Consider the following 24,446-nt stretch of genomic DNA (forward strand, 5'->3'; position numbering starts at 1 on the left):
TAATATTTTCTTAATCACGATTCACATATCTCTATATCCACGGATAATAACTTAAACCTTGAAGTGTTTTTTCATAGAGAATTTGATTTCATCCTTTCCCTCATCCATTTTTCTCTTTTGTTGAGCTCTTTGTAAAAAAATTAAGTTGTAATTATATCAATTTTCATATTAGAAATGATTCAATTCTGAACGTAAATGTATTATTCATAAAAACATACCTCAAATTCTAATTTTACACATAAAAAAACTTTAAAATGCAAAAATTTTAATTTACCTCCTCATATGAAAAGTATTAAAAATGCCTATAATTTTGAAAAAAATTCATTCTCCCCCACAAAATCCATCACTCAATTTCATGTGGTGGAAAACTTTGAAAAAACATATTTTGCACCCTACGACAAGAATTCGCGTGTAAACAAATTTTTTAAAATTACAATTCTACCCCACCATGTGATTCACTATTTAAAAACTTGCACTTTGACCCCCAACCACAAGAATTCGTGTGATTCAAAAAGTTTGAAAATTGTACAAAACCTCTCCGTCTTCAAGAAATCTCACCACACGAATTCGTGTGGTGAGCAAAAAATTCGCATGGTGAGAATCGAATTCGTGTGGTGAGATTTGACCTTCCAAACTTTGTTTTTCAAATCTCATTTCAACAATAATCAACTGAATACATAATCTAATATAAAAACCATAAGAAAATTTATTCAAATCACCAACAAATCAAATAATTTTATCAAATCTTTCAAATCAAAACCCTAAGTCTAAACACTCAAATACCATATCCAATCACCTAAATCTTGCATTAAAATGTATAAAAAAACATGAAAGGTTTGTTTTACTAACCTTTTCACTCATTTTGGTTGCCAGAAAAGTCTCAAAATTCTCTAGAGGAAATCAGTCGGTGTATCTACAATTTCGTGGATGGCAAACATGTAATTTGTGTGGTTGAGGAAGGGAAAACGTTGATTTTCCCTTTGTTTTACTAAAAGGGCAATTTCGTCTTTACAGTATAATAGGGCATTTTTGTTTAGAGATTGAAAGTTTGAGCAAATTTGCCTTCCACCTATAACTTTTGGGTAATTCAATTAATGGCCAAAGGACTATATCCTACCCAAGTTTAGGTGCGTTCTCAAAATCACACCCTCGAAGTTTAAAAAACTCGATGTCCCACCTATGACATAATTGCCATTAAAATTCTTTGTTATATGCAGGGGAAAATCGTTATTTTACTAATAATATTAAAAAATATAAAATTCATTGTATTTTCTCTCATAAGTTTTAAAAACTGACAACTTTACCCTTATTTAAAGTTTTTTAACTTTGAAAAGTCATATTTTCTCTCCCAAAATCTTAGAATTTTTTCTTCCCCTCTGACCACTATCTCCGATGATTTGAAAGGTACGATGATGAAGTTTCTTCATCGATAAGGAGATCTGGATCTCTTTGTCGATGAAGAAATTTCAGATCTCTTTGTCAATGAAGAGATCTATGTAAAGAGAATCCAAACTTTTCGTCAACAAAGAGATTTGCAATTTATTCGCCGTAGACAAAGAGATCTAGAGCTTAGATCTTTTTGTTGATGAAGAAACTTTGTCATTATCCTTTTCAAATTGTCGAAGAGAGTGGCCAGAGGGAAAAAAAAATTCTAAGGTTTTTTGTGAGGGGAATGTGACTTTTTAAAATTATAAAACTTTAAGAGGTAAAATATTAGTTTTTAAAATTTATGAGGAAAATATAATAAATTTTATATTTTTTTAATATTATTAGTAAAATGATAATTTTACCCCTACTTTTAATAAAAAATTTTAACCTCAATTAGTCAATGAGTGGGACTTTAGGTTTTTTAAACCCCACGGATGTCATTGATACGGCTGGATTTGAAACGAACTTGAAAAATTGCTACTCGATTTGAGCTCACATACGAGCCGAGCTACTCGCAATCCGCTTGCGAGCTTGGCTCGCCTAAGCTCAACAAGCCCAATAACAAGTCGAGCTCGCGAACCGACCTCACAAGCTTGTCCCTAAAAAAGATAGGAAGCGTTGAGGAAGTGGAAAAGAGGAAGTGTTTAATCTTGAAAGGTATAAAGAGTTGATTGAGTGCTGAAGTTAACGATAGAGGCACTAAGTGATGAGTTTTTCTGAAAGTTGAACGATAAAAAGTTTACAAACAGCTAGAAGATGCACAGCGTGCGTGAGACGGTGAAAGACTGAAAAGTTGAACTTGAAACTTGAAAGCTTAACGCACAAGCCAAAATGAAAGACTTTAACCTTTTGACAAAAAATATACTAAAAAGTTATGAAGAAATATTTATTTATTTAAATTTAAATTTTCTTTAATTAAATTAAAATAATTTAAAAAGTGTAATACAGCTATTCTTCACTGAATACACAGCCCCACACTGCACCTCTCCATTAAAGCCTTGTACACTCTCCAAAAGGTCTTTGACTTTCGCCAACCAATCTCCAAATTCCACAGCATTTAGATTTAGCTGGTTTATCAGCCAAATAAGCGAAAAAGAAGAAGAGATAACGCCAGCTAAAGCCCACTATATCAGTTTATATTTACTAGAGGATGAGTCGGCAGAAGAAATTTAGCAGGATCAGAAGCTAGAAGAAGACCTCCCCTGGAAGAATTTAAAGCTGATTCTTTCAATACAGTATACAAAAGCTTGGCTCGCGAGCTCCGTCGAGCTATTCGGGTGAGTATTCGGATTCGGGTTCGAGCTCGATTTTCATACCAAATAAAGCTCGAGTTCGGGCTTGGGCTCGTTATCATATGGTTCATTTTGGGCTCGTTCGAGCTAAAGCTATAGTTCGGGCTTGAGATTGATTTTCATATCAAATAAAGCTCAAGTCCAGGCTAGAGCTCGTTATCATATGGTTCATTTCGGGCTCGTTTGAGCCGAGCTCAAGCTCGAACTGGAGCTCGACTCGAATCCAGCCCTCTGGAATGCAACTAAACTTGGGGTGAAATAGTTCTTTGGCCTCCAATCAATTTCCCCTGAATTTTATTGCTTGCGTGGCAAGAAGAAGATGAAGAGACTTCTCTCATCCCAAACGCTTATTTATTTAGATTTTGCGTTTTATTTCTCAACAGATGAATGAAGACCGAGGAGTCCAATGAAGTCGCCATCTTCAAAGGTATCTTTTATTTGCGGTGCGGATTTTACTCACTTGGGCTGATCATAATATTTTAGGTTGAAATACCGTTTAAACGATCTCACCAGGATTCGGTATAAAGCTAAACGATTTACATTTTTTTTTTTCAATTTATTTATGTATTTCTCTGCGTGGTGTATATAATAGTCAGAGTATTTGCCTATAATACTGATGACTTGGAAGATCTGCTTCATGGATTTAGAAGTAACCACTGACTACTAGAATGCAGTTAACATAATATCATGTTGCATTTAGAGTTGGCAATTTTCGAAATAACCTGTTATCCTAACACAACATGAAAATATAGGGTTTGGGTTAGGGTTGAGTTTCTTGTCATGAAATATAGTTTGGGTCATGTTCGAATTGATACGAAGACAACCCAAACTGTACTGAATGTTAAAAAAAAAAATCAACCCAAGAAGACCCAAATATAGTTTATTTGCTTTTATATGCTTATAAGTTTGTTGGTCTGTTAATATGTCTTTTGGGTAAATATTTTTATAATTAATATTTAAATATCTATGAATGTTGCTACTTGATTATATTTTATATAATGTAATGCTTAATTGGTATGGTTCTTAATTACATTGATATATTTATATGTCTACATAATTTTTTATTCATATGTTTTAATTAATTGAGCTAAAAGTCCTTTATTTAAATCTTTATGAGAAGAGGTTATATAAGCAGACAATTAAGTTGCAATAGCATAATTTCGTTTTGACAAAATGTGTTGTTTTGTGTCAAAACATGTCGTTTCATGTCAAACGGATTGTGTTTTGACACGATGTGACCCATAACAAAATTCGGGTCAAAACAGATTGTGTTAAGTCAATCCAAACATATTTTGGATTGAGTTAATGTTGGAAGCTTTCGACACAATTCAAAAATGGGTTGGGTTTGGTTGCGGTTATCTAACTAGAAACCTAAATTGATACGACATGAACATGATTTGATGACACGAACTAATACTTCTTGTTGTATATAAGAAGTTGGATGTCACCTTTGGAATCCGAATTACCCGTCAACACCACTTTTATTGTGAGAAGGTAACACAATCATCTTCATTTTACCCACAAGCATGACTTTATAATTAATGTTGTGTCTTCATGTCTCCAAATAAATTAGTTTGGATCTAAGATCCGTGAGAAAAACTTACATAATTATATAGTTTTACTACTTTATTTTGTTGATGACCTAGTGGCATTTGTTGTCACATAGATAATAGATGCTAAATTATCTCTTTCATTCTATTATCACTAACATTTATCAATAACTATACCTATAATTCATCAATCATCTTCATGAATGGTGGTTTCTAAAAACATACAAATCCTTGATTTATTAGATGGTTTCATCACATTACTGAGGTGGTGAGAGTGTTCTTTATATGTTATTATAGTGTAAATAAAGTTTAAGTAATGGATGATTCTATTTGGAAGTTTTCTTAGCTTCTAATACCATAAGAAATCATCTTTCATTCTTCATGCTATTTCTTTGGTAGTTATATGATGTCAATTAGTGGTCTTAATAATGTTTTGATACGAAAATATTTCATCAAAGTTGCACACTAACTTTCTGGAGTTTATTATAAAAGCAAAATGTAGGAGGTGTATAAAGATAACTACTTTGTTGTTGTTGTTCCCCTTATTTGATCCTCTTTCAGGGAGGGATGCTCTGCCTAGTCATTACTTGGTCAAAATAAAGTCTTTCTCATTACTAAAAGCTTCAGTCGGGATATATGAAACAAGCCAATTTGAAGCAGGGGGTTTCAATTGGTAATTTATTTTTTGATAGCTGCTGAATATTTAAAGATGTGGACATTATTTACATTATCTCATCTATGATTATCTTGTAGAACATGTGAAGTATTTTTTTTTTTTTTTTCATTTAGCTTGTACGATATGATTCAAAAATAGATAAGTAGCCTTCTCTTGTTTTTGAGCATTTGTCAAGTTTCAGGATGTAGGGCCCATTACAGGGTAGAGTTATAATACAATTCTTGGTCTCAGAAACAAGAGAAACAAATAATTTGAAGAAAACATAATGTTCAAATCTTCTGTTGAAATAATTTTGAGATGAGTCTTTAAAGCTAGTGTAAAATTTGAAAGGAAAACAGTTGTCGTGGTTTTCATAAGTTTTTGAATGTGCTTACTTGCCAGATTAATGTCAAGGCATTCTTCTTTTGTTTCACTTTACAATTGTGAAATGGATTTGCAGGAGACTGCATATCGACCCAAATGGGGACTCTAACAAAAACGGAGAAAATCATATCTCCATTTACCTGGAACTGATGGAGACAAGTTCTCTCCCTGTAGGATGGGAAGTCAATGTGATTTTCAATTTTCTGATATACAATCAGCTTGAGGACAAGTATGATAGTCTCCAAGGTAAAGTCCTTGACAACATAAAATTATAATCACATACTGTACCATTAATTTATGTGCCATGTCAACGCATGTATACTCAAAGTTCTGGTTGATCCTAACTGTGTTTAGAATTTGTAAGTTTGTAATATTTAACATCTTACAATGCTAACTCAAACTCTGATAGCTTCTTAGATATTAGAAGAGTGGATTTTGAAAGGTTAAGAATTTTTTAACAAAATCTTGCTTTGATAGTCTTATTGACTCTCCTAATGAGATGTTTCAAATGAGAAAACCCTCTAGAGGGTGATTGAGAAATTTTAAGTCCAAGTGAAGGTCTTTACCGCTTTGCTTGAAAAAAAAAAGGTATAATGATATGTTTCAAAGTGGAGGACTTGTAGTCTGAACTGGTTATTATTATTATTATTCTTTTTCAAAAAGGGCTTAGAGAATATTGACCCTCTTTCTATGTCTTGTCATGGCTACCTGTTTACAGAACAAATTGGCTATGGAGTATAAATTTTCCTTTGCATTACCTTTCATAGGAAGACACACAGCTAGGAAGAAAGAAAGAACGACAGTGTGTTAATAGACTGCTTTACTCATGAATTTTTTTTTAATTTTTTGGTTGGATAGAATGGGAGAAATTTAGAAGATATTTGTGGAAAAGGGATGTTTTCTCTTGGTGGGATAAAATGAAGTTTTAAATATATCTTAGGCGTTTATGTGCTCGACGTTCAAGGAAGTCTTCTTTATTCATTGAGATTGGGAAGTTTTTATGGCTTCATCAGCGAAGGATTAGGGTTTCTTTTTTTGTAGCTTGAGGGTCTATTTCTTTTTTTTTTCTGGGATAGTTTTTGGAACCCTTTCAAGGTCTTGGGAAAAAATGCTGGTTAAAGCCAGATGAATCAATCATTCTTTTTATTATTTAATATTTTTCAACTATTGAATCTAAGTCATATTATTATGTTGTCTATAATGTTGATAAATTTACAACTTGTAATGATTCCACACTTATAGCTACATTCATGTTTGTGGTGTAGATGGTAGAGTAAGGCGATACCACGCAATGAAGACCAAATGGGGTATCACCAAATGCATAGACCTGAAATCATTTCATGACCCTCTCAATGGATACCTTATTGATGACACTTGTATCTTTGGTGCTGAGGTTTTTGTTGTCAAATGTGTTTCAAAAGGGGAGTGCTTATCAATGATCAAAGAACCTGCTGCATGTTACTATCTATGGAAAATCACTGAATTTTCAAAATTAATAAATGAAACTTATGAATCTGAACCTTTTGGAGACTACAACTGGTACATTTACACTTCTGATATGGAATAGCTTTTATTTCTCTTTGCCATTTACCACTTACTGGATTTGATGAATTTTTAATTATTATGCAGGAAAATTTTGCTCTACCCTAATGGATGTCATGAAGCCAAGGACAACAGCATTTCAATTTTTTTAACTCTGCCAAATTCAAGTGTCCCTGATGGCACAACTAAATTGCTTGTTAAGTACACTCTGCATGTCAAAGGTCAAATGGATGGAGGGCACGTTGAATTTGAAAGTGAGACTAAGAATTCTTACTGTACAACTTCTTCAATTAGAGTTCATGACAATATAGTTTTACCAAAATGTTTAAAAAACTATGAAACTACTTAATCACACATTAACTCTTTTGGATTTCAAGCCAAGAGTTTAAGATTTATGTTTAGAGCTTTGGATATTAAAAATCTCTTTGGTGAATATTAAAGATTGCCATTTAACTTGCATATAAGAATCTTTTGGAAGCAAATACAGATTAGTTTTTCTTGAATGTGGACTTCGATTAATTTTTAATATGCAGGCAAAAGGTGAGCGTCTAGATGCTCACTTCACAAACCCTAAATTCAAAAGTAAGCAACTAGGCACTCACCTTTGGTTTGCAAGTAAAAAGTTTCAGAATGTCAGTGTAGAATTTTGAGTATAAAAATTACATTAGTTTGATAGTTTTTTTGCCTTGGATCTTGTGGTTGGAAGGATTATAAACTTGGTTATATGTGTTTTTTTTTTTTCCCCACCAGCTACAAGGCTGTTTACGCCAGGCGAGAATTGGGGCTCCAGAAAGTTTTTATCATTGCATAAACTCAAGGATCAAAAGCAGGGTTTGTTGGTGAATGACACTTGCATCATTGAAGCAGAAGTTACTGTGCTTGGATTGATCGGAACAGAGTGATGAATTTGTTGCTAAATTTCTCGGAGTACTTTAGCTAGAATGATTGGTTTATATTCATGCTTTTTAACTTTTTTAGACACGCTTGCTATTTTGTTATACTTCAATTAAAACTGGTTCTGTTATTTCCAAACACTTTGTTTTCCCTTCAATAGTTACTAAAGAGAACTTAGTGTTTGTTGAACCAGAAACTTGTTTAAAGACTATGAGGAAAAGTTAGTAAAGATTGCCATTTTTAACGCATGAAGGCAGGATTGTGGACGAGTAATGCTAAATATATAAGTTGGTATACCCAACTTTTATATGATAATGTCACTTGATTATAAGGTGATAAGATAATTGAGATAAGCGTGCCTTTTTTTAAGGTCAAGATTCAATCTTTGCTTACTGAGCATGGACAGTCTCATTTTAATTGTTGGGCAAGTAGAATCATGTTTAACGTCCCTTACAAACTTGAACCAAATAAGAGGGAAAACTCAAAAATTAAAGTTGTCTCATGCCAGATCGCCTATTCAGATTTGGCAGTGCTCCGAAATTCTCATATTCTTCCAGATTTAATACTCTTCTGAGCATGCAAATTTTTCTCTTCTTAGGAGGTACATTATTTTAATTATACATATGTATATTCTTGCCATCATCATAAATAGACAAGATAGAAAAATCAAAGTAGTCGGTCTTTGGTTTGCTTGTTTAGAACTTCAAGTATCTTAGAATTTTCACACACACATATATACCATAAAAAATCATCATTCTTCATCCCAGTGCTTTGGGAGTTGTACGATGTTGATTAGTGTGCTTAATGGTGTTATTTGCTGAAGATTTTTCACTGGAATTGTCCACTTGCTTTCATAAATTGAATTATATACTTTCTCTGGAGGGAATTCATGGAATTTAATCAATTGTAATAAGGTTTATCCTCTTCCAGGAAGGTATGCTCTACCTGGTCATTACTTATTCAAATTTGAGTCCTCATTTCTATCAAATGGTCTTGCTATAAAACTAACCACTTTTATTTGTTTTCAGTTGCTTTTTTAATGAATGCTTACTTGCCAGCTTAGTGTCAAGGCCTTCTTTCTCTGTTTCGGCTAATAATTGGACCTGGTTTTAGAGGAGATTGCTTATCTATCCAAATGGGATCTCTTGCAAAAAGGGGGAAAATCATTTCTCCATTTACTTGGAATTGAAGGAGACAAGTACTCTTCTTGCATGATGGGAAATCAATGTGATTTTCAATTATCTAAAATACAATCAGCTTCAAGACAAGTATGGCAGTCTCCAATGTAAAGTTTGCTTTAAGATTAACTAGAAAGTTCATATGAGGATCTGTTGTTTTGTGGTACCGCATATTCTCTCTTGATTTGATGGGGTAAACCATATGGCAAGAATGACAATAAAGAGACTGCCTAAATTTAGAACTCTGTTATACTTTATAGTTATAGATGGAAGAGTAAGGCTCTTCCATGCAGTGAAATCCAAATGGGGTATCACCAAATTCATACAGCTGAAAGCATTTCACAACCCTCTCAAGGGATACCTTCTTTGGTGCTGAGGTTTTTGTTGTCAAAATTATTTCAAAGAACCTGCTACATGTTACCATCTTTGGAAAATCACTAGATTTTCAACTTTACTTATGTGTGAACAATGTGGAGACTGTAACTGATACAAACTTTCTTCTGATACGCAATGCCTTCTATATCTCTTTGCTATAAACCACTGCCTCAGATGACTAATATATATATTTTCTTGCCTTGGTTCTTGCTACTGCAAGGATTCTAACTCCCATTTGTGTAAATTTATTATAGTTTTTTTTTTTTTTCCTTCCTGCAGGTGAACATGTGTTTTTTCCAGTTCTGGCTTGGGGTGCCATAAAGTTCATATCATTGCATCAACTCCAGGATCCAAAACAGGGTTTCTTGGAAGACAACACTTGCATCATCTAAGCAGAAATTATGTTTGGAGTCATCAAAAGTAGAGTAGGAATATGTCGCTAAATTTCTGGGAATGCTTATTTGAATTCAAACTGGTTCTGTTCAAATATGCTTGAGACAAATGATGTTGCTCAACAAATTGTTACATTATTTGTACATGATAATTACGTGAAATAGTTTTATTGCAATCATAAGTTATGATTGAATTCAACAAGGGCTCCATAATTGGTTCACATGGGGCCATCCTGAACTGGTAATGAAGGGCAGGTTCTCTAGTCTGACTCTTTCTATGAGTCCATAAGCCGATCCATGAGTAGGTTGACAACGGCTGGAGCATCAATCGTGACTGCTACCTTCACCGTAGGTTTGTCCAACCACTCAGTGACCTCTGCAAATCTGGTCGAAATGGAAGATTAAGTACATGAACAATGAAGTTATTGTGACAGACATTAGAACATACAATGAAGCATGATTGAAAAACATTGGTCAAATCAATCCCAAAGATGCATGTGTTTCTCTAGAGCTCTTAATGATCAGGTTGCTGAATTTACATAAAGAAAAGGTCATACCTCTTTTGTTTGTTGTATAATATTGTGAGTCCCCTTGTGATGCCAGTGGTCTGGACTCTGACAACACCCTCAGTATAAGTGAAAAGGGAAGGATTAACAGCTACAAGAAGAGCTGCTGGATCATGAAGGTAAACTCCTATTTACATTTAGGTAAAAACTATCATCAGCTGGCAGAATACAGTTCTTCCAGTTCTTGGGCTATATCAATCTCATTCTGGCAAACATACCTCTTGTAGAGTATGCCTCACGATGATAAGCAAAGTACACCTCTAAGATTTTGCTTAAATACTGAGCAAATTTTCCGTTAAACTGTGCCAACTTCTCTCGATCAGCATCTAAAACATTATGAAACATATCAAAACAGAATCGAAGTGGTGGAGTCAAATCAACTGACCAATATCCAGTTACAATTGTGACTGATGCCTCATAGCAAGGTTATAAGTTACTGAGCCATTGTATATTCTAAATGTATCACCCATAAAAGTATAAAGGCTTCAAGCAAGAATTTAAGAGGCAGCCCCAACTAGCTGCACTAAGGCTCTTTGAGTGGTGTTCTCTAATTGACAAACAAGAACATAAAAAAAAAATTCTCTCTGAGGGCATCAAGAGATCATATTGTTCCATGGTTACGAGTTAGGCAAGCAGGCAGGCAGGCATGCAACATTAAAGTAAAAATCAGAACAAGTCGGTGGGCTGCTACTGAGTACTGAGTTGTAAGATACACAATACTACCAAAAATATGGTCTGCAGTATGGTATTCATATTGTTGACCAAAACAATCAGGGGATAATTTAGCAACATGGCATACGATATTCTCATAAATGCATGAAGAAGATAAATGGTGGAAACTGTTCGATTACATGACGTGACACAAGATTACCGAACAAGTACCCGTCATAACAACTTGATGAGTGACATTAATACCAACAGCCACAACGTCTGCTCCACATGTAAATACAATATCTGCAGCTTCTGGATCACCAAAAACCTGCCCATTCAGTCCGGGAATTAGAAAGAATATCAGGGTAAAACCGAAGTGAGAGAGAAAGAGAACGGTTGCACAGACTGCTACAGAAACTTTTCTTCCAGAGCTTACTTCGAATTGCGTAGTTCATTCAAGTTTAAGGCAACTCACACAATCAAATGAGAGAAGTCTTAATTCAAGTATGTGTCAAAGAAACTTTAGATACATATAGAAGCACGGTAATATATTATCTAACGAACTATTACAGGATCTAACATAAAGAATAATCACTTCAAACATAAATTTTTTGAATATGCAGACAGTTTGACATCTGAAGAATCAGATTTGAGAACTCACGTTAGCCTCTGCTGCTGGATTTACATTGCCATTTACCGAAAAAGCGCCACCAAGGAGAACTATCTGTCCAATGTTCTTTACAAATGCAGGATCTAGTTCAACAGCCTATATCAGCAGAGAATATATATCAGTAATTAACTTAGATGAAACTCATAATGAAAACCAACCCAGATAAAGAAAAATCTGACTGACCAGTGCAAGATTTGTTAGTGGTCCCAACGCAACCACAGTGACTTTCCCAGGGTCAAGTTTTGCTTGCTCAACTATAAATGCAGCTGCTGATTGTTCAATTGCCTTACCTTTTGGTGGAGGGAAATTTTGGTTTCCAAGTCCATCGGCACCATGGACAAAATCAGCAATTCGAAGTTTCGTACCTTTCTTTACAAGAAACAGTATTTCACTAAAATGATGAACTATAACACTCAATCACACAAAAACATAGCCGCTGCTGTTCAATCACACCAACAGTTTCTAACAACAGTGTATAAATATGTCATTGAAATGAGTTCAACTTATCCGATGAATCAAAATACTTGGATTTGAGGACAGAAATAAATCCCTCAAATTGGGACTACCCATCGATTTTCAGAGAAAATTTGCCTTTATGACTGAAAACTAAAGAAACTATAAACAAAGCAAACAGGAGGATACCTAAAAGTTACTGCCAGAACATTCGAATCAAGATAATTCCATTTCTGAGGAACAAAACAAAAGCTGAAATGTGTAAAAAAGGCCTCTAGACAATTTTTCAACATTCTTTTTTCATATTCCTTATAGAGATTCTATGTCACCTACAGTAACAACTAGCCATAAGACTTACGGGTACATAAGAATATCATGAGCTTCACCAAGATTCTATTTTGAAATATTCCTCGAATTAAGCCAGCAGCACATGACCAGAAGTACTTCATATACATAAACTAAAAGCTCAGCATTTTGTTATAGAATAAAAAGCGCTTTTACAAAAGCTCAACATAAAAACCTTGTATTCATCAACTAAATAAAAGTACAAATGCTGAAGAATAAAGAGATGAACACATACAGTGATAGTGACATGAGATCCTTCAGCCACTGGAATATCAGTTCTCTCAGCAACCTCCAACTAACCCACAAAAACAGGACACCGCAAAAAGATTAAATCCCCACCAGGCAAAAAAAATCTAAATCTGACCCATTTCAAATCAACTCATTTGAACTTACACATGAAAACACCAAACTTAAAAAAAACATAGAAAACAAAGAGTTCTAGCACAGTTTAGCTACCAAGTGCAAGGCGTTTCTTGTGGCTAGTGTCGTGTAAACATTGCCATAAATGGTAGTGAGTCCAATGACCTCAACTTCCGGTGACCTCAAGGCCAAAAAGATTGCCATGGCATCGTCTGAAACAATATGCAGTCAAAACGATTGCTTCCATGATAAAAATTATGGGTACCCAGACCTTGAACAACAACAACTTGATGGTGAAGATTGACTTACCAATACCAGGGTCAGTGTCAATGATGATCTTCCTCGGTTCTGCAACCATCTTTGTGCTTTCTTTCTTTCTTGTGAAGTGGATAAAACAATGCCATGGTTATATTTTAATTTAGGTTTTGTGATTGATGAGTCAGACTCAGAACTCAGATGGCAGAGTCGTCGATTGACAGTTAAAATCTTAAAAGCAACTAAGAAAATTGTGCCGTGCAGTCTCATGCTTGTTGTCAGGATATTGGGACCATTTTTCAGATAGCCGAACGAATGACTGATTTCCCACCTGAACTTTGATAAGACAACACTACTTTCCGCCCTTTTGAGTTTTTTTTTTTAATTTATAATTTTAAGAGTTAAATTATTTTTTTTGTTAATTTACTAAAAAAAAAAAAAAGTTTGTATTAGTTCTACTACTAATAATATAAATAAATTATAGGCCAGAAGGTTTATTCCTATATTTGAAATAAAAGTAAACACTCATTTGAAAGATTTTAAAAACATAAATATTTATATAAGATTGAGTCTATTTTCATATATCTAAAAATATTTTATTAAAATTAAAGTTAAAATTGTTATTTTACAAAAAAATTAAAATTAATAAAATTATATCTCATTTTTTCTCTTTAGTTTAAAAAATTAATAATTTTTTTAAGATTAAGTTTTAAAAAATTTACTTTTCCTTCTTTAGGTTTGGAAAACAAATCTGGCTAACTAATCTGGTGAATGGTGACCTCCCTTTGCAGCTTTTCTCTCCTGATATTAGAAAATCATAATTAGCCAATTCTTGAATAATGGTATAAGGATTTATATAAGAAAACAAAGTTCTTGAATGTTGATGCAAATTTTGGGACATCAACTACAAATTGGTAATATTAACTCTTATATAAGAGGGGTGAAAAAAAGTCGATAGAAACTATTTTATATCAATTGTATGATGTGGGTAAATGATAATAATGTAAACGAATGAGATACAAATAAGTTTTCAATGTATTTTAACCCATTACTCAAAAACCTAATACATGATGATTTTATTTATCACCAAGAAGGTTTTCGACAAAATATTAAATTATATAGTAGTATCTTGAAAAGGAGCTTAATAAGTGTTTCTATAGTCTATGATAAGGATCCAAGGTCTGTCCCCTACCACAATTCAATCTCAATGAATATATAGAGTTATATGTGGATATTATATCAAAATATTCATGATACAAATATGATTTTATAAATCTATCAATAGAGTATTACATTGATTTCATAATTTTGATATAATATGTTACGATAATTTTTCTCTGTTGACATATAATAAAATAAAACTATAATTTTGTAGGTGTTATAGGGTTAAATGATCAAATGGAGTTTTTTTAAATATATATATGAGTGATGAATATTTTATTCTTATTCTAACTTGATCTGTGTACAAATTATGTATCTTGTTACAATTGATTCTTCAATCATTAGACAAAGGCTCCAAACCCCGATGAAAAAGTAACATAATTACGAGTTCTCTGAAATTTAAAAAAAGAGAAGAAAAAGAGAAACATGTGCTAAAAGGAGAGAACAAAAATAATTTAAGATACTTCTTCACACAAGTTACTTGCATAACTTTGTTTAATAATTGAATTCTAACCTTCTGTGTCTTGTGGGGAATATGAGATTAGGAGTGTATATGATGCGACTTTACATAGTTTGAGAGTTATTTCAAATCAAATTAAAAAATTGATTTAAAAATTTTTAAATTAAATTAAATTATTTTAAATTTTAAACCAAGTTAAATTAAATTAAAAAAAAATATGATCTTGTTCAATTTGAATTATGGGTTGAATATATTGAAATTTTTTAATAATATTAATTAAATTATAGTTTTTTATAATATGATATAAACATATAAAATAAATACGAAATATATATAATATACATATAAAGAAAATAACAAAGTAAATATTTAAAAAAAAAGTTATACACTTAATTGTTGCTTGAAAATTCTCCTAAATATAATTATATATATTTATTTTTAAAAAATATATTTTACAGTTTAATTCAGTTGAAAAATTTGCTCAAATTGTGATCTAAACTCAAAATTGTTTTTTAAAAACTTATCAACTCAAATCAAACTATTTTACAAACTAAATCAAACCATAATTTTTAAATGATTTAATCTTATTTTTTGGTTTTAAAGAAATTATACACACGTTTATATGAGATAATAAAATTCAATATTTTAATAATTGGATTTGATGTCGATCAGATCAAAAGTTCGTATACAAATAAAATTTGTGATTTGATTGTATTGCTCATACCCAACAAATGACAAAAGCATGCTAATATTAACATGCCCTTGAACCTCGAACCGACTGGTTTGGTTTTTCATAAATGTGGGTTCATTGAGGGAGAAGAAGTCAATATTTAGCTCAAAATGAGTAACCCAGACACGTTTACCTCAACAAATAAAACTATCCACATCTTTGGGAAAATGCCGACTTGAAATATATTGGAATTCTGTTAAATTGACATAACAATACAAGTTTAATACCAAAGGAAAGAAACATTCACTAAAAGAGAGAAACCAAATAAGAGAGATCACCATATTTTTGTCTTTTATACATTTGCAATATGACATTTGTTTTAGGTAATTCCTAGGTCTATTCAAACATGATCTTATGTCATATATGTTTAAATATGATTTTATGACATATATGTTTATATTATGCAATCAACATTCTATCTTAATCAAACCGGTAAGTATTACAAAATGTGAAGATGATTAGTGACTATTAGATAAGTGTCACATTGACCCATAAGTCACGAAAAAATTTTAAATAAAATATTATCTCTTTTATAATCTACAAATAAGAAACACATGTTTATATAAGTGATGATACTTGCAATATGTCTAATATTAAATAATAATTTTTTATTGTCTTGAAATCAATTTTCTTAATTTCAACAAATACAATTATAGTACAATTACTCTCTTATTACACTAGGATTATGAAAGTGTCTACTAAACCACAAACTTATGCATTTTATATAACTATTGTATATCTAATCTTACTATTCACTAACATAAATTTTAGACAATGAAAAAGTTAAAGGGAGAGATACTTCAAATTCTCAATTAGCATTACAACATTGTAATATAATTTCTTACTTACATTACTTAGATAATAACATTGTTGTGTGCATAAGCTCTTGAGATTTCCGACCAAATCATGTTAAAAACTAATTGTCTACTTTTCTTTCATGTCTCCTCATATTTTCACACTAAATTCCCTTGGTGGTTTAATTAATATAATACTGATAATTTATTTAAAATATATTAAATATATTGATTGTTAAATGAAGATCAATGTATAGATGATAAATTGGACCTAATTTTGATCAGTCCATGGGCAATTGGTCAAGACTAAAGCCCTAAAAGAGAAACAAGAAGGAGACAAAAAGCAACTACAAGGGTAAAACTGATAATATTTCTTAACAAAAAGGGTAAATAGAAACCCATCAACCCTTTCCCTCTTCATTGAATTTCAAATCAAATCTGATGGGAACCTCCACTAGATCTCACTCTGTTGTCTCTCTTACAAAAAAATGAACCCACCATCATCTTCATCAAAATCAGCAAGACCCCATTACAGAACAAGCTCAAAAATTGACCCAAAAGCAAAGAAAAATCTCTCTTCCAGAAACCCATTGCAACGTCTCAACACCACTATTGTCACTCCAAGCAACAGCAACTGCAGCGGCAGCAGCAATAACAGTAGCTTTGAAGCTCCAAAGGGTTGTCTCAGGTTCTTTCTTTCCAATTCTTCTTCTTCTAATTCAAATGCCAAAACCCCTTTCATTGATAGGCCAATAAAAACCAAAACTTTCGGAAAAACCACCCCCAAATCGGCTCCCAACCCTTCAAAACCTTTAAAACGTAGTGTTTTGCAGAAACCCATTTCAGGGAATGGGGATAAGGTTAGAAAAAACCCGCCTTGTTTGTATCAATGGCAGTCTGGGAGAAAACCCAGTTCAGGAAATGGGTCAAAATCTAAAGTTTCTTCCGGTTTGGATACCAGGGGCGGTCTAGTAAATAAAGCGTCATCTGGTTCTGAGATTAGGGTTTTTGATGTTGATGATGTGAATTTCACTCCTCTGTGTAAGGTAAATGAGAAAGAAATTGATCTGGATGATGATGAGAAGTTGTCAAACCCTAGTGGGAACAAAAACAAAACTCCTCCTATTCAGGCCTCTGTGTCTCCAGAGATTCAAACACAATGTGGCTCATCGACAGTGGCTACAGCTACCACGCCCGCTTGTTATGGGGCTGGATATGTTGTTTCTGGTGTCACTGACAAGAGAAAATGTAGGCCTAGAGGAATTCTTACTGTAGGAGAAAATAATGTGCTAGACTTTGGTGCAGTTAAGGATATTAGTGGTTTTAATGAAGATGATTTTAGCAATAAAGAGAATGTTCCGGGAGTTGTTGATAATTCTTCTAGTGATCTTATGTTGCCTTTACCTGCTGAGGCTTCGATGCATTGGCTTTTGTCTCCTTGCAATGAGGTGGAAGAGGATCATAAGGGGAATTCTGAATTTGGGTCATGTTCATATCAGATTCACTCTCCTAATTCAAGTGTGTTCGGTGATGAGTTTAATTTTTCAGATTTATGTAATGGTAGCAATACTAGAAGCAGTGCTTGTGTTAGTGCTTGGAAGAAGAGTAATTCTATGTGTTCTTCAGGTGAACAAATCTTGTGGCCTTTTCATGACAGTGAGGCTGTTTTGTCTATTCCCAATTGTACACCTAGTTGCAAGGGTGCAGGTTTGGAAGAAGAGATGAAGCTCTGTGGTGATTTTGATCGAGAGAATTCTCCATTTTCCATGGATGTGTTGGGAAGCAGAAATGTTGTTCAAACTCCAGAGTCTGACTCAAGTTCTGATAGATGTGTTGGTTTGTTGCACTTAAAAGCAGAAGCTGGTAAACCACATAAATTTGATTCTGAACTTGATCCGATCACTGAAAGTCTGAAGAGGACAAGTTTATCTTCCAAGGGCCATGAATCAATATGGGATCCAACCGGTTCAAGTTTTCAGTTTGATTCTTTGGCAATAGCTTCCAATTCTGTTGATCTTTCCCACTTCCAGAAAGTATTGGATGACCGGTCGTCTTGGGTGTCTACTTCTACTTTAGGGAATGTATCACAATCACAGATGAGGATATCATGGAGAGAAGGATTGGTGAGTCGGATTTTTGAGATGGATGAGTTTGATAGTTGCAGATACTTATCAGATGAAGAGGAAGACGCCAGTGAGAATCACAATGATCGGTTGAATTGCTGTCAGAATCTAGGGCTCAATGTTGAACATGGTTTTGGATCAGCTGAATTTGTTGATACTGAACTGAAAACTAGAGAGAAATTTGAAGAAAGACTACCTTCCCAACTATCTTGTTCATGCGCAGAGTCTATTAGCACGGATGGAGGTGGCCTCACAGCTTCAGGTGATTCGGATTGGACTCTATGCTATAAGAACCAGTTATTTAAAGTATGACTTGTGTTCTTCTCTTGTACTCATTCAATCCACTGGTGTTAAGTCGAACTAACCTTTGAATCAAAAGTGATTCTTCTTAGTGGTCATTAAAAATCATCAATTAAATACCACTCATGTATTTTAATTGTTCTATTACTCTTTCACCTCAGTTTAATTGAATTCTTCATTTAAGATCTTTCTGTTCATATCGATGGAATGCTTTTTGAATTATATTTAACTTATACTGGAATAATGTCAGCAATTCCATTGCGCATGCTTTGCAATTCCTCGATAACTTTTGCGGATTGCATAAGAAGAGGTAAGTGCTAGCAATTCTTAGTTCCAACAAGCATCGAGTTAAAAATGGTTTCTCCCTTTTTTGCAAGGTCTAGGTTAGTTTTTCTTTCTCATAAGATTTTAGAATTTTCACTATGTTATATGCTCAACTACTTTTCATCGGGATGGAAACGCTGCTATAGAAAATTTCTTATTTTGACTTTAACAGTTGAAAGATGTTGACACTGATGAAGATGTGAGACACAGAGAAGAGGCTTGGGTAGGATACACTATTGAATTGGCTAAATTGCTTTGTCTATCCTCATAAATGGTGTGTTGTACGGTATGACTGACAACTAAATGGTGGGAAAGTTGTTGATAAAGGATAGATTTATTTTTGAGTTCCCTAGAAAGAGATTTCATTGAGATTTCTGAATCACAGATGGTAGATCAATTCTGTCATTGAAGATGAGTGATTATTGTTTATGCTAAGTTGTTTCTAGGCATGTCACTCAAGCTTCCTGATGAATGCTTGCACATATGAGAAAGGGATTAGAATGACAGTAGGTTGATTGTTCTTTTTGGTTTGATTAGGATTTGGTCAATTCAGAAAGGCAGTGAAAAGATGCAATGTCCAACACAATCGTTAAAGAGTGTTGGTATGTAATATGTTGGGTCATTTGTAAGCAAAACTAACTGTTATGTTTTGTGCTTTTGTTAATAATTGATTAGGGTAATATGAGGTAAAAATTTAAACACTAATAACATTGAAAGAGTGGAAACAGTGGACAATTATAAATCAATTTAGATTGTGTAAGGTCAATTCGAATATAGTTTAAGTTTGGTTAGCATTGACAGATTTTGACACGTTATAATTTAAATTGAGTTAGGATTAAGGGTCAATGATTAAAAACCCGAATTAACATAATTATATGATAGTTAATTACACAATTATTATAATATTTGGCAAAATAATATAAATTTTGTTTGTTTGTTAAAATTAGTGAATTTTGACAAATGGGTAGAAAAATATATATATATATATATATATATATATATATATATATATATATATATATTTTAAATTTAAAGGATAGGAATCTGTCATTTAATCAAACTTTAGGTGGGTTTGGCTTAATAACATAACAATCAACTTTGATCATTGTAATTATGGGAAAAAGAAGGTGATTGATGTAGTTTTGACTTTAATAAGAGAAGAGCAAAGCAAAACTTGGATGACATAAAATGGAATATGGATTAATGATAAATATATACCAAATAATAATTATTTTAAACAACAATGCGTGGCAAAATGATGGCAACAATTTTCATAAATAATAAAATATATGCAATTTTGAATTGACAAACTTAAGATGATCTCAGGATTATCTGTATTGGAGTAGTTGCCTCGTCATTTCTTTATCTCTAGATATACAAATTCACTACAAGCAACCTGTATAACATTCTTGTGGGCTATGCTTCCCTAAGTTTTTTAAAGCCACCTAGATTGGATCAGCTAGTTTTAATCATCAAAAATTGATAATCATTCAAATTCAAATTATTACTAAAACTCATTTTAATTATTAAACCAAATTAATTATAAATTAAATAAAATAAATTATGTAAAATCATAATTCAATTTTTAAAGTCATGCCGGTCCATATGTCAACATCATTATAAAATTAATAGGATAAAAAAACTCAAACTTACTAAGAATCTCTTCTACTCTAATATTGATCTTATAGATCTCAGAGGTTATCCTATGTGGTGAAGAGAAAAAGTTTTTCTTATGAAAGACTATAAATCGAATAACATGATCTTTTATATGTGAAAAGTTAGAATAAGAATAGTTTAAAGTTTATTAGGGATGTATCAAAACAAAACAAATACTTGATTTATCCGATGTATTTGTTATGAGTCTAATTACTATACTCTAAAGTTTACTCATCTGACATAGTTGGATGAGGTTTTTGATTAAAAAAAAATATTAATCTTATAAACTATAACACAATAATTAGTTGTTAATAAAAGAAAATTAGAAGATTAAAACACGAAGCAAATCTATTAATTTTTTATTTAACAAATCCTCTCTTGTCATTTTCAAACCATAACAAATGTTTTATATATATATATATATATATATATATATATATATATATATATATATATATATATATATATATATATATAACATCTTTATATAATACTATGTTTTCTTGTTAGGATGTCCATATCATTACATCTTTAAGAATATCTACTTTCCCATATTTAAAATATGTTTAAAGAATTTCTTATGGGATTATCTTCTTCATATAAAAAATTATTTTCTTTTACCATTTTCAAATAATTTAAAATATTTATATATATTTAACATTCAATATATAATACTATTTATCTTGTTAGGATGTCAATATCGTTACATTTTTAAGAATATCCTATATTATTTTCTTATATTTAAAATATGTTTAAAGAATTTCTTGTGGGATTATCTTCTTCCTATAGAAACTCTATTCAAAATGATTCTTCTTATTTTATATATATATAGACATTCTACCGACTGCCAAAACTAATTAAGAAGAATTTTAGTATAATTTTTGTCAAAAAAGTCTACTGACTGCTGCAAATTGGAGCATTAAGCATCTAACTAAAAGTCTAAGAGGCACGCAATTAGTTTGGTAGATGATAAGGTTGGATACAATCTAAGTTAGATTAGCATCTTGCTTGCGTTGTTACACTAGATCTTGTTTGGTTGGTGATTCTTCTTGGGTGTCATTGTTCACTAATTGAGTGAACCAAATTCAATTTTGACTTGCATGTTTTAGATTTGAGCATTGAACAGATAATTTAGATGATTATAGTTACTTTGGTAGATGATAAGGGTGGACATGATTCGAGTTTAATAGAGTTCAAATTGTTGTTTAGATCAAGATCGATGTCTTGGTGGTGTTGTTATACCAAAGCTCATCTTGTTATAAATTCTTCTTCTTCGACTATTTTTTTTATTTTTTATTAACTTTTTTTTTCACTCATGTTACCATTCATCAATCCAAGAAATTAAGTTTGACTTTAAATTGATAATTCTAGATTTGAACTAAACTCGAATTGATTCTTATTCAAGCTCTTCATGACTTGAATTCATCTCTACTAGACAAGAATGTGGTTGATCATCTAATTCAACAACAATTCACCTTATAATTATCATGCAAGAATTAACGTAGACATAAAATATAACGGCGTCAGACGTTAGTATTAAGGACTTGGGTCAATTCCTTTTAATTTTGACTCTGTTAGACTTTTACTAATTGAATTTTCATAGTACAATTTTGACATTGTAATAATAACAACCTAGAATTAGTTTTAATATGTTAGAAGTTATTTTTATTTCAATATTAACTTTAATTTTCACTATTTTGAGTCTTCATCTTCATCAATAATGAAGCAATTAGGTGAGCTTCCTCAAGTTCACGGTAATGAAACTTGAAAGAATTTTCAATTGTTGCCAAACTTTCAACTTGGACTTGAAAAACGGGAGCCAAAATTATTCATTGCAGAATTAATTAATTATTTTGACCTTGAAAATGATATATTATTTATTATTTATTCCAATTAATAAAGTTTTTCTTTTTTTTGGGGACATGTTTGGTAGAGTCTAAGCATGAGATCTCTCATTTCAATACGAATATATCAATAAACATTAATATACATTTAAATCTATTTAATTCGATCATAAATTCTCTAACTCTAAAATTAAAATTTTTCTTCTTGACTAATTTTAGTGTTTGTAATGAGTTTTTGCAAAAAGGTATCATTATTTAGTGAACAATTAAAAAATTTATAGAAATTACACTTTATTAATGAAAGGACACTATCTTTTAAAAAATTAATATAAAGTTTATGTTAATTGATCAAAACAATTGGTTTATTGATAAGAATATATAATTTATATGGTTCATTTTTTAAAGTGTCGTCTTGATAATACATATTCTCAAAATTCCGGCAAAAATATTGTTATTTATGAAATTTTATTTTAATAATTATAAAATAATTGATAGAAAGGATTTTTTTTCCCAATATTTATAAAAAAATAAAAGTACAAACGTATTTGAAGAGAGTTTTCATCTATATCTAAGTATAAAATCTTTTTAATTTTTGAAAGTAAGATTAGGGTAGATTTAAACTGACCTAACTTGGTTCGGTTTGGTGTTCTACTTGAATAAGTTAAATTTGAGTTGAAAAAAAATTAATTTATCTAACTCAAGATTGACATCTCGCTAATACTATTACTACGGAACTTGTTTTGTCAACAATTACGTTTTTGTTTCAATTCTCGTTTTTTTTAACAATTATTTTTTTCTTTTCCAACGATTTTTTTTCTTTTACAAGTTCGAATTGATAGTTGTTTTGGCTTGACTTAAATCCATTCTATAATATCTATATACATATTCCAACAGGTTCTATCTACATGTATATTTAATTCTTCAACTCAGATTGTTTGCTTCTACATAAACAAATACAAAATCCAAATTAAACTCGTACCATTTGCTCAAATTAAATAGTTTCTCCAATAAAGTTTATTTGCCCTCTTGTTTTATGTTGTTTGTACATCATAATCTCTTTCAAGATTGTGGAATTTGCCTCTATATTTATGTGACAAAAGTCAAAAAACAACATGACGTGTTCAAGACTTTGAGGGAATTATTGAGAAGTATATATATATCCCCCTCACACACCCACCAAACCCATTAAACCAAAGTCTTCATTCCCTGTTTTGCTTCAATAATTCAATTCCTTTCTTCTTCTTCTTCTTCTTCTTCTTCTTCTTTCATGGAGGGGCTTATTCCAATGGTGTTCAAGGCCATCAAGAAGAGCAAAATTCGGAGTCAATATGAGTGTCTTTCTTCAGGAAAACCAGATCAAAGTAATTACAACATAGCTGATTTTTATGTTACACAAAATTCTGCGCATTTCAATGAACATTCAAGTGATTATGCGAAGGTTGAGGAGAGCTCACATCACCGGCGACACAAGTCAGTTGGAGATTTTTATGGCAATGCTGGAGGAATTCATGATGGTGGTGGCGGCGGTGGCAGTGGCGGTTCTCCTCAGGTGGCAAAGCAACTCGTGAGGTTTAGGAGCCATAGAATGTTTTCTTGTGTTAAAGGTTAATTCTCGAATTAATATGTGGTCTCAAATTAATGTTTTGATTGGCTTAATTTTGGTATATTATAACTGGCAGTTTAATTGTAATTGTATATGGTCTCAAATTAATGTTTTGAAGCAATCTTTTGTTTGGTTTAATTTTGGAATTTTATAGTTGGAAGTTTAATTGTAATGGGATATTTGTAAATGCTTAAGAATAGTAGTGAATTCAAACTGCGCGAAACTTATGCTTGGATCAATTTGAGCTTTATTTGGCTTAAAAGTTAGTTTGAGTTTGATTATAATATTAAAATGAGCTTAAATTAAGTTTAGTATAATATTATAATCAAACTAAAATTGTTTAAAATAATATCATTTTGATTAATTTTAATCAAAATTTTCAATACTCACAAATTGGATAAATTGAATATCCCTAAATTGGAGTTTTAACTTGATAGTATAAAAACTCTTAAGTTTAAACT

The 24,446-nt window shown here is 31.8% G+C and overlaps 4 protein-coding genes across 4 annotated transcripts; 3 read left to right on the forward strand and 1 right to left on the reverse strand.

Moving 5' to 3' along the window:
• The first annotated feature begins 2,426 nt into the window (after positions 1-2,426).
• On the forward strand, positions 2,427-7,934 carry LOC123196488 (MATH domain and coiled-coil domain-containing protein At3g58340-like). Its single transcript, XM_044610550.1, has 7 exons — positions 2,427-2,705; positions 3,104-3,147; positions 4,832-4,943; positions 5,386-5,555; positions 6,575-6,848; positions 6,939-7,105; positions 7,602-7,934. The coding sequence occupies exons 2-7, from the start codon at positions 3,108-3,110 to the stop codon at positions 7,751-7,753; spliced, it is 915 nt and encodes a 304-aa protein (XP_044466485.1). The 5' UTR covers positions 2,427-2,705; positions 3,104-3,107; the 3' UTR covers positions 7,754-7,934.
• Positions 7,935-9,732: 1,798 nt separating this feature from the next.
• Positions 9,733-13,280, reverse strand: LOC123196487 (probable uridine nucleosidase 2). The gene is made up of 9 exons (XM_044610549.1): positions 13,045-13,280; positions 12,832-12,947; positions 12,611-12,670; positions 11,761-11,946; positions 11,569-11,673; positions 11,139-11,235; positions 10,475-10,582; positions 10,248-10,383; positions 9,733-10,074 (listed from the first exon to the last, which is right to left on the reverse strand). The coding sequence occupies exons 1-9, from the start codon at positions 13,091-13,093 to the stop codon at positions 9,966-9,968; spliced, it is 966 nt and encodes a 321-aa protein (XP_044466484.1). The 5' UTR covers positions 13,094-13,280; the 3' UTR covers positions 9,733-9,965.
• Positions 13,281-16,623: 3,343 nt separating this feature from the next.
• On the forward strand, positions 16,624-18,570 carry LOC123195699. Its single transcript, XM_044609507.1, has one exon. It carries the CDS (start codon positions 16,624-16,626, stop codon positions 18,568-18,570), a length of 1,947 nt encoding a protein of 648 aa, XP_044465442.1.
• A 4,973-nt stretch (positions 18,571-23,543) lies between these two features.
• Positions 23,544-24,123, forward strand: LOC123196915. Its single transcript, XM_044611061.1, has one exon. It carries the CDS (start codon positions 23,650-23,652, stop codon positions 23,989-23,991), a length of 342 nt encoding a protein of 113 aa, XP_044466996.1. The 5' UTR covers positions 23,544-23,649; the 3' UTR covers positions 23,992-24,123.
• Positions 24,124-24,446: the final 323 nt, after the last annotated feature.

This window comes from Mangifera indica, chromosome 14 (genome assembly GCF_011075055.1).
Source record: "Mangifera indica cultivar Alphonso chromosome 14, CATAS_Mindica_2.1, whole genome shotgun sequence".
NCBI lineage: Eukaryota > Viridiplantae > Streptophyta > Magnoliopsida > Sapindales > Anacardiaceae > Mangifera > Mangifera indica.